The sequence below is a fragment of the Carya illinoinensis genome, chromosome 13 (assembly GCF_018687715.1).
Source record: "Carya illinoinensis cultivar Pawnee chromosome 13, C.illinoinensisPawnee_v1, whole genome shotgun sequence".
Classification (NCBI taxonomy): Eukaryota; Viridiplantae; Streptophyta; class Magnoliopsida; order Fagales; family Juglandaceae; genus Carya; species Carya illinoinensis.
Genome location: NC_056764.1, coordinates 3,276,588 through 3,287,341, shown reverse-complemented (window position 1 = coordinate 3,287,341; position 10,754 = coordinate 3,276,588). Strand labels below are relative to the sequence as shown.

General features: G+C 37.3%; 1 protein-coding gene across 1 annotated transcript; it reads right to left on the bottom strand.

Annotated features, from left to right (window-relative positions):
- Positions 1 to 8,709: 8,709 nt before the first annotated feature.
- LOC122292761 (root meristem growth factor 10) lies at positions 8,710 to 10,529 on the bottom strand. Its single transcript, XM_043101251.1, has 2 exons — positions 9,483 to 10,529; positions 8,710 to 9,368 (listed from the first exon to the last, which is right to left on the bottom strand). Exons 1-2 carry the CDS (start codon positions 9,600 to 9,602, stop codon positions 9,048 to 9,050), a joined length of 441 nt encoding a protein of 146 aa, XP_042957185.1. The 5' UTR covers positions 9,603 to 10,529; the 3' UTR covers positions 8,710 to 9,047.
- Positions 10,530 to 10,754: the final 225 nt, after the last annotated feature.

The following is a 10,754-nucleotide window of genomic DNA, read 5'->3' as shown; positions in this document are numbered from 1 at the left end:
AGTGAGGCTCGTTCTTAGTGTATGAAAATCGAGAGGACAAGAAGGGCTTGGTTAGAATGTCTGCCAACTGATCTTTAGAAGGTAGAAAAGCAACCTGAAGTAATTTTGCAGCAACACAATCACGAACAAAATGGAAATTAATTTCCATTTGCTTTGTGCAGGAATGAAGAACAGGATTTACTGAGAGGTAAGTGGCTCCTAAATTATCACACCAAAGTAAGGGAGCTTGGGGAAGAAAACATGTAGTTCTTTGAGAAGAGATTGGAGCCAGAGTAATTTAGCCGTGGTGTTGGCTAAAGACTTATATCCAACAGCAACAATACGTTACTTGCGAGAGCTCCAGGTGACTAAATTCCGACCAAGGAAGATGCAAAAGTCATTGGTAAAACGGTGATCATTAGGGCAGCCTACCCCTAATCGGCATCGAAAAAGGCTTTAAGCTGAAAATTAGAGGATTTTTAGATAAAGAGACCAAAGGTTATGGTTTGCTTGAGATACCGAAGGAGGTGCTTAACAGCCTCCCAATGAGTATATTTCAGACAGTGCATAAATTGACAAATTTTATTGACAGTGAAGGCAATATCAGGGCGAGTCAAGGACAAGTATTGCAAGTTTCCTACAACACTCCTATAGAGTATAGGATCAGTGAATGAGGGATTATCTGAGATGGAGAGTCGAGTAGAGGCTACCATTGGAGATGTAACCCCTTTGGCAGTGAGCGTATTTGTGCGAGACAGTATGTCATGGATGTACTTTCTCTGTGAGAGATGAATACCATTGGAAAGATATGTGATTTCAAGGCTAAGAAAATAGGACAATTTTTATAAATCTTTGATAGGAAAAGCTGGAGTAAGGAATTTAACAGGGTTGTCAATTTGTGATGGGTCAAAACTGGTGACGACAATGTCGTCAACATAAACTAAAACATATATCATGACAGATTGAAAAGAATAGATGAACAATGAGGGATCTGACTTAGAAGGAGTGAAACCATATTCAAACAACCTAGAGCTTAGTTGAGCAAACCAAGTTCTTGAAGCTTGTTTAAGGCCATAAATGATTTTCTTCAAACAACAGACATAATTTGGATATTCAGGGTGAATAAATCCTAAGGGTTGAGTCATATGAACTGTTTCAATGAGATCACCATGTAAGAAGACGTTTTGTATGCCAAGTTGGCGAAGGGGCCAACCTTGTGATACGGCTAAGGAGAGAACAACTTGGATTGTGGTGGGTTTTACAATAGGATTAAAGATTTCAGAATAGTCGATATCTTCCTATTGGTGGAAGCCTTTGGCAATGAGTCTTGCTTTTCACAATTCAATGGTGCCGTCAGATTTGTACCTTATGCGAAATATTCACCTGCAACCAACAATGTTAGAAGAAGGGGGAGGGGGAACAAGTGTCCAAGTTTGGCTCTAAATGATAGGCTTGAATTCAGTAGACATGGCCTCATGCCATTCTAAGAAACAAGAAATGAATGTGTAGAAGTTAGGTTCATCTAGAATTTCAAGGGTGGTGGTTAGGCAGTGTTAGGATGAAGGGTAAGCAATATGGCCATCGGTAAAAAAAATTTGGACGGGAGGAATTTGTCTTGGAACGGGTTATAATGGGAGATCAAGGTGGAGGTGGATGGGGAGGTTGGGATGAAGCGGATGAAGGATTAGAGTTTGTCGAAGACGAAGGATCTGGAGTTGAGCTAGAGGAATAAGAGAGACTTGGATTCGGGCTATCAATTGAATGATGGGTTAGAGGAATGTGTTGGCTTTCGTGTAAGGTGGTATGAGTCAGGCAGTGATTGGAGGGAAAGGAGAGAAGTAGGACAATGTGGGTTTGTTGAGAGGAGTGAGAGTCCATAGTGAAGTTAGACACAAAGGAAAAAAATTATTTTATTAAAAAAATACATTACAAGAGATGTAAATTTTGTTGGAAGAGAGATTAAGACATTTGTAGCCCCCTTCTGCTTAGGACTATAGCCAAGAAAGAGACAAGGAAAAGAACGGAAATCAATTTTGTGTTTATTGAAGGGATGGAGATTTAGATAATATTTAGACCAAAAAATTTTGAGAAATGAGCAATCAGGTTCATGTTGATAGAGTAGAAAGTGAAGAGGTTTATTTTTTAGAGATGGTGAAGGAAAAAGATTTATGAGATATGCAGTGGTTTGAAAGGCATCCACCGAAAAATGAAATAGAAAGGATGTTGTGGCTAAAAGGGCAAAGCCCGTTTCAACAATGTGACGACGATTTTACTCCACCACACCATTTTGTTTGTGAGTGTGAGGACAAGAGAGACAATGCATAATTCCTTGAGAATTTAGAATGCTAGTGAGAGGGCGAAATTCACCACCCCAATCACTTTGAAGAATTTTTATTTTGGCATTTAGTAATCTTTCAGCATATTTTTGAAAAAGCAAAAATGTCGATGTAGCATCACCTTTGGAGGCAAAGGGGTAAAACCATGTATAACAACTATAGTCATCCACAAAAGAAATATAGTATCTAAAACCATCTCTTGATAAGTGAGGGGATGGACCCCAAATGTCTACAAAAATTAAGTGCAAAGATCCTGAGGACTAATTAACAAAATGCTGGAAAGATAACTGCCTACACTTGGCAAAAGGACAACTAGTACAAAAGAAATTCGACTAAGAGGGAACAAAAGGCAAACATTGGGTGTGCAAAATATGGGAGACCAGTCGAAAAGAGGGATGACTAAGTCTATGGTGCCACTGATCAAGAGTTGTCCGTTCACCAACAAAAGCTAGATGATCTGATTGAGGACCGGAAGGAAGAGAGAAGAGGTACAGTCCATTTCACATTGGGCCTCGGATTAGTGTTGCTCTCATCATTTTTTCCTTCATATAGAAAAAAGAATCATGAAATTCAAAAAATACAGCATTGTCAGAACAAAAATGATTAACATAGAAAATATTTTTGGTAATTTGTGGCACACATAAAAGATTGCAAAGAAGAAATTTTGAGTGAAAGGATGAGAGGAAGTAGTCATCGAAATCAGTAATAGGGAGTGTACTTCCATCACCAACTTTGACTTGTTCATGGCTAGTATAAGTGTCAGCTGAGATATTCAGATTTTGAAAATCAGAAATGTTGTGGTTTGTAGCAACAGAATCAGGATACCATTGTTTATCAAGTGGTGATTGAGAGGTGGTATAATGGGCTGATAGAGAACGTGGAGGTTCATTTTGAAAGGCATTGTCGAATCGATGGTAGCATTGTAGTGCTACATGACCCCCTTTATTACACACTTGACAAGTGGGCTTGCTTTGTTGCTACAATGGAGGTTGAAAAGATGAAGAAGAGAAATCGCCTTGGCTACAACCACCGCAATAGCCATTGCGACCACCATGGTAGTTTCCGCGAAAGGCACGAGTAGGAGAGGCTGTTGTGAGATCTATAGAAGGGTTCGAAAGCAGACCTTGTTGCATGAGAGAGAGAGAGAGAGAGAGAGAGAGAGAGAGAGAGAGAGAGAGAGAGAGAGAGGTGACTTTCAAAGGTGAGAAGAAGATTGTAGAGTTTGGTAGAGAAGATTAGGGTGGCACGAGTGGTTACAGAGACAACAAAAGTTTCATACTCAGAGTTAAGCCCATTGAGAAGGTAGGAGACAACCTCAGAATCTCTTAAAGGTTCTCATGTAGTAATCATGGTGTCCGATAGAAGACTGACATTGCAATAATAATCAATCACCAAAAGAGAACCATTTTTTAGGTTTGTGAGTTGGTGACGGATTTGGAAAATTTTGGATTGAGATTGAAAAGTAAACATGGTGTCAAGAGTGACTCAAAGTTCTCTGGACGTGCGGGAGGCAATAACCTGAGCAAGAATAGGTTCAGTAAGAGAAGAAAGAAGAATACTAAGTAGGAATTGATCGGTGCGATGCCATTGAAGGTAGGTTGGGATGGTTTGAGAGGTTGGGAAGGGATTGATGGTGAAGGGGAGGACACTGGAAGAATCGGTGGAGGTGAGGGATAAGAACCATCAATAAAGTGATAGAGTTATTGACCATGGAGATAGGGAATAATCTAGGCATGCCAAAGAAGGTAGTTATCTGGACTAAGTTTAATAGAAACAACATGGGAAAAATTGCTTGGAAGCTAGAAGGTGGTGGGATGATCTTTGTTGAGGGAAGAAGAGGAGTTTTCACCAATCATGGATAGGCGTTAATCGTAATCTAGCTTTAGTACCATGATAAAGTTTAATGAAGAATGAAGAAAGGTGTTCTGAATTTGTTCTATATTCTCATTAATAACAGGAATGTACATATGAGTATTTATAGACACGTAGTGGCCTTAACAGAATTGGCATGCGCATAGTATCAAACAGCTGAAGTACGTTGCTTTACAAGGATCATTATAGAGTCTGTTAGAATATTTCCAAAGCACTACAATACAACCAATCAAAATAATACAACACAGCAACAAAAGGTATATTCCAAGTCTACTCTACGTGACCCCAGAGTCTTTTAGACAATTGGCTGATTTGATGGAATCTTGCTTAGTCATCGTTGAGCTAGAATGATGAGTGACCTGTTCAGTACAAACAACTTTCTTATTGTAAATGAGGTTAGAATGACTTTTTGAATTTTTTTTTTTACAATGAATTTAAAGAATTAGAGATTTTTCAAGTTTACATGATATCCAAAATTACTATTACTATAATCATTAATATGTGACGTATTGGTTATGGTGGTAGACCGAAGTTATCAGAATATGGGAGGGAGGGAGTTAAAAAAAAATCCATGCATATCTTGTACCAGGTATAGGAGTTTAGCATGTCCTAATATTTGAGGTTTCACAATATTTGAAGTATATTTGTAGTATATATACACTTGAAATAGCATAAATATAGCAGGTTATGAACATGACTTTCTTCTTAGTATATAAATGCAAAAGATTAATTTGTTCTCCTGGTCCTCAACTTAATCAGTTTGTCTAATGGTGTCACACAATAAAAAGAATGTCAAATGAACAAAAAGGAGAAGAAGAAGATCAACGAACCAAAGTTGCCCCAGTTCTTGGATGGAGAGTAATGGTAGAAGAATGATACCAGAAAATCAAAGAAAATGCAAAAACTTATCCTTACGTGCGGGCTTCATATATTGTTCTGTATGGTGGTTTTGGACTATGGTTTACCTACAGATAAAGGAAGCTTCGCAAGACCGAGGACAAGATACGAGTCCTAAAAGAGAGACCATGCAAGCTCGTTCAAGCTAAGGAGTCCACAAGCTCTGCCGTATTAGTTCAAAAGACTTCACCACTTGCTGATAAAACCCCCTAGATAGTTGGGTTTGCAGCTAATTATATTCAGTCTCTTTTACCATCAATACTGCCACAGTATGGAAACATACTGTTTTTGCTTTCAAAAATATATTTTGAGAATTGAAGAAATCTCAAATGATGATGATTTCAAGAGCTTGTTAGAATTCATGAAGACCAATCCTCTTCCTTAGTTTTTGTCAATATTTGAGATTCCAATATTGATAAAAGATGACTGCTACAGACACAAAGAAATTATACAAAGTAAACCCATAAATAAAAGTTTTATAGAATCCATTAGATCTATTTTATAAAAAAATAACTTTATAATAAGATGTACCGTATCAAATTATATCAGTTTGTGGGTTTACTTTTATGTAATCTATTTATATATAAAGTTATATCAATTTGTTTCCCATGTGCAAGCACTAAGTGCCTTTTAGTTTTGATGTGGTCTGTATGAAGATTTCAATATTGATAAAATGTTGTTTCCTCCTTGGTGTGGCTTTAACAAACGCCAGGAGGAAAATAAAGAGGAATTGTCTTGATCCGGAACAAGCAAAATCAATCTCTTTTCCAACTATTTCTATTCCAACTCCATACATTATTAGTTTCTTATTTGAATACTCTTTGAAAAATTCCAAGGGGTTGGCCCATGTGGTGAAGACTTTAATCTTGGGATATCACTCCCTTTAAGTTCCAATGTTCAATATTTCATGGTGCAAACAATCTTTTAGAGTCACACTTACAGGTGAAAAGTCAGCAATTTAATCAGTTATTTGTAGAGAAACTTTTGAGGCTATGGTGCACAGGACCAAAGTTTACTATGTAAGGGTGGGTTTAAAGGACTCTACCTTAAATAAGTTTCTCGACATAAAATTAAAATAAATAAAAAAAGACTAAGAATGGGATCACGGAAAAATACATGAAGCTATCCAAAGGAATAACCAAGGGCCAAAAACTTTTCACAAGAATCCAATCATAAAGATCATAGATATCTCGAGATATGAGTTTTTAAATTTCTAATGCCACTATATATCATTTTAAAATAAATAAGAAAATTTGAGAAATTATATATATATATATATATATATATATATAATATTTAAAAATATAACGACTCTGTATCCATGTACAAGACATTATTAATAATAAATTAGAGGAACAAAATTTAAGAACAGTGTCTGATAGATGTTTGGAGTTCAAATTCTAAAGTACCCTTCTCATGACATTGGGAAGTGACAAATTCACGTAGTTGTGGGCGTTTGTTCAGGATTAAGATATGGGATGTTTGTTTGTTTGGTTGTAGCAAAAATATTTGCTTTTTTCTTTACGTATTATTCATAAGCATGCATGCATTTTAATATTGGCTTGATTTAAATAAGAATAATTAATATAATTTATATGTCTAGTTGGGAACACTCTCGAAACTGCTGCATCCTATGTCGACCCTTCTTATAATGTCGGGCACATGATCCTAATCACCATTCCTTTTATTTTATTTTTCACTTTATAATTTGACCAAAGTGATCGATGTTCCGCTGATCTAGCTTGGTGATCATATGCATCCAACGGTTACCATACGTTCTGATCATCGATCATATGCGATTCCTCTAACGTACGATTTTCTTTTTCTTTTCCTATAACGTACGAAGCTAGCTTCGTTCTTGTAGCCAAGAAAATAGAATATTGATCTTGCTCAATTTAAGAGATCATACATACATGACTAGTACTACTAGCGCCTAGCTAGTACTTCAGTATTTCACACTTTTTCACTAATACTATATATATAATGCGGGATTCAGGCCTCTCACGTTGTACTGCACATATCTTAAGTACTCCATGGAGTTGATTTTGCTTTACTTTTACTATTATTTATTATTTCACTAATATTCATATATCATCTAACATCCAAACGTGGTTGGTGTAGGTAAATGCTATTTCAGCCTTAAAAAAAAAAAAAAAAAAAAAAAAGGTACATGAATCTTTAACTGCCGCCCTCATTTGAGAGTAACCAACCACCACATCTCACACCCGACATATGCCCACCTATGGCAGTCTTACGTTTCTTTCAGTCAATTAAATTCAAATACTTCTACCAACAGAGGAAAAACAAAAAAAAAAACTAAATTCAAATACTACTACGTACCATTGATATATACTAGTAATTACTAGCTACTACCATAGGATAGGATTTAACCATGCATGCATACTGGTTCAACTAAAATGAATGGTGGGAATCGAGCAATTATAAGCTTAATGCAAAACTTCAGCGCCTGTGATTTCGAAGATCGAAGAAGAAGAGGAAGAAGAAGAAGAATCAATTAATGAATAACTCTTATATTTAAAAGCAAAATAATATGCAAGGAATTAGGGGATCAGCTAAGAACTCGGCAATGCAGTCATGTCTACTGATTTATGCCTGCCTTTAATGTTTATAGATGCAATTTCATTTCATGATACTGCACTACGTACGCACGCATTGACGTGCACATGCCTGGAAGTACCATAGCATCTATATGAAGAAGATCGATCGGGAGAAAGAAGAAGAAGCGGCTTCAGGTAGGAGGAGGCCGGAACGAGGGAATTCAATAAGAAGAGGAAACAATTAATGATCAGGAAGTACTCTTAAGAAGATCAGAGAGATCTCGTCACAGCGCGCATGCATGGTATATACTGATATGCTGAAGTGTGCGTGTCTGTATATATACATCCACGCCCAATATTTCACTACATTGATATGCACATGCATGTATCCATTCCATGTATTTTTACCGTCTAAATATGTATATGCATGCATTTACCATTTTCTTGACCAACATTTAATTCCACCCTCCTTAATGAAGAATATGATTTGATAGCGTCAAACTTGAACACTGCTAGCTATTCCTACACATGCATTAACTACTAAACTACGTTGTACACCTAACCAACTTATAATAATTAACCATAACCATATATACTATATAAGATGCAGTTCCTGACTTTATTACGGTGGTCTCAAAACTATAGCTCACGTAAAAGGATCAGGTTCTTTATCTCATTTCCTGCAGTCCCATTAATTCCTGCGGTGCGATTACTGAGTAATAACACTGATCTTGCGAGTGATTTTGCAACACTGCGAGTAATCATGATACTGATCATCACTGCATTTCAAGAACTGGAGTACATTATATATTTATATATCTTAGAATATATCGCAACTCATTCGTACTGTACTTATATTGGAGATGATGGCATGCATGCGGCCGGAAAAGAAAATATATATATTATGCTGTAGTACGTAACAGTATGAGAATGACGATCATCATGGTGAAGAGGTAAAGTTTAAGACGATCAACAAAGCGCGCAGTGATAATTAGTTTCGAAAAGATTATGGCGTGATTGTGGCAAAAAAGTCATAATAGTGAAGCAATATCCTGGACTGAATAATCAGATCAGAAAATGATAACAAGTAGAGATATTTCTCACCGATATTGTTATTATCTGAGGTACATTAGTAAGGGATAAAAAAGGCGTTTAACACATGAAATCTAAGAGCTAGCCTATGTTTTACAGCCATATATAAGGTGCTATATTTATATGTGCTTGCATGGCAAGACTACATACTCGAGCCTAGGATAAGCGAGACCGTAACGAGTTCTTCAGTGATACCTTGGTTCTCCGACTCTGGTCGGATGATAGAAAAAGAAAGATACGCTTCAAGAAGAGAAAAACAAGAAGAAGTTAATTAGGGAGCTTCTGAATTTTTCCTTTTTTCTCTAAGTGTTGCTCAGTTGTGAGAAGGAGGGTGTGTCTTTGGTGGTGAATAGTCCAAGTTGAACCCAGGATTTTTTTCACTGGGTTTCTTGTAAGGCACACGCCAAGAAACCGATGCAAGAGACTCAGTTTGAACAGAAACTGGAGTTTTTCCTTCCACTCTAGGAATTTTCTGGTTTGTAGTTGTCTCTTTTCGCTTTTGATCAGTAGTACTGTCATTTGAAGGGTTTCCAGCTATGCTACCTCTTTTTGCCTCACCATGTTGTTTTGCCGGGGAAGACTTCACCTTTGATAGAGCTGAAATCTCATATTCAAAACCCATCTTCTCATCATTCTGCAAAAACCCAGAGGACGTAAATTAGGAGTTGAAGAAGAAGAAGAATAAGAAATGAATATGAATGATGAAAACAGATGAAAAAAAGAAGAAGAAAAAACCAGCACTAATTACCTCGTTGGAAAAGTGGATCTTCTTTTCCAGATTGTTGTCAACTGCACGAAGATGCCGGGCATTACATGCGTGCAAAGAAAGGCATAGAAGGAAAAGAAGAAGGCAAGAATGGAGTGACATTTTAGGGAAATGTAGTCTCAAAAGCTCGGAAGGTTGATAGATAGAATCTAAAGAAAACTGTATGTTGGCTGGTTGCTAGTAGAAATGGTAGCGGTCTATATGTAGTGAGAAAGCTAAAAAAAGCATTAAATGCGGGTACTTCAGGAGACTTAAGAGGTTCTAATATTGCACAACATGAAGGTGCGTGTATGGGTAAAGAGAAGTAAGAAATGCAATGAAGATATGGGCAGCCTCCTCCGTTTTGTCCCTTCCTTCTGCTCAGACTCTCACATTTCAATCTATTTTGGTCCCGGAAAACAGATCCCCACCAAGGAATTAAAGAGAACCAACTCGGAGCCTTCTCGTAAATATATGGAGAGAGAGAGAGAGAGAGAGAGAGAGAGAGAGAGAGAGAGAGAGAGTCCAAAAGAGAGATTTTCTTTTATTAACAAAACAAAAGGTTAGAACGAAATAAAAAATTATTATAAGGAAAGCGAGTGCGTGCCTAGCTAATTGTTTGTACCGAGGACGAAACAAGAAAAAGAAAGAGTTTCTACCGAGGAATTGTCTTGGTGCTAGAGATCCACTATTTTGCATAGTTTTGCCTCCTCGTTTCTTGCTCTTACCTGCCTTTTTACCTTGAAAAACTTACCCACAATATTATTATTCTATCATCAAAAAGTAGGAAGCCTTTTTAGAGACCCTTGATATTGTGAAAATGACTAGTGCGTGCGCGTCCCTTGATTGCCTTGAAAGCCAAGATCATGAGATCAATGGGCAATGTCTCAGCGATAGAAAATTGAATATGTGCAGTGCAGAGACAGAGGCCAGGTTCATGAAATTCATGGCGTTAAAGTTTGTACGGTTCAGGTCCAGCTAGGGCTCGCAGCTAATTGCTATCTAATTAGTGCTTGACCGACGCATTTCAGGAAGTAGCTAGCTCGATCGGTGAGCACGTCATGCGCGCATGGTGATCTAGCTAGCGGGCAGGAAGTGGGGCACAGAAATATTCCTCCCAAAGTGCCTTTTATATATTAATCAGCCCTGATGATCTATTTTGTAACGTACATGTTTGATCGTTGGTTTGCGCTTATTCCAAACAGCTAGCCAAAATGACTTTCATGAGTTAGCCAGCATTAATAATATTCCAAAAGAGCCGATAATTAGGACTTC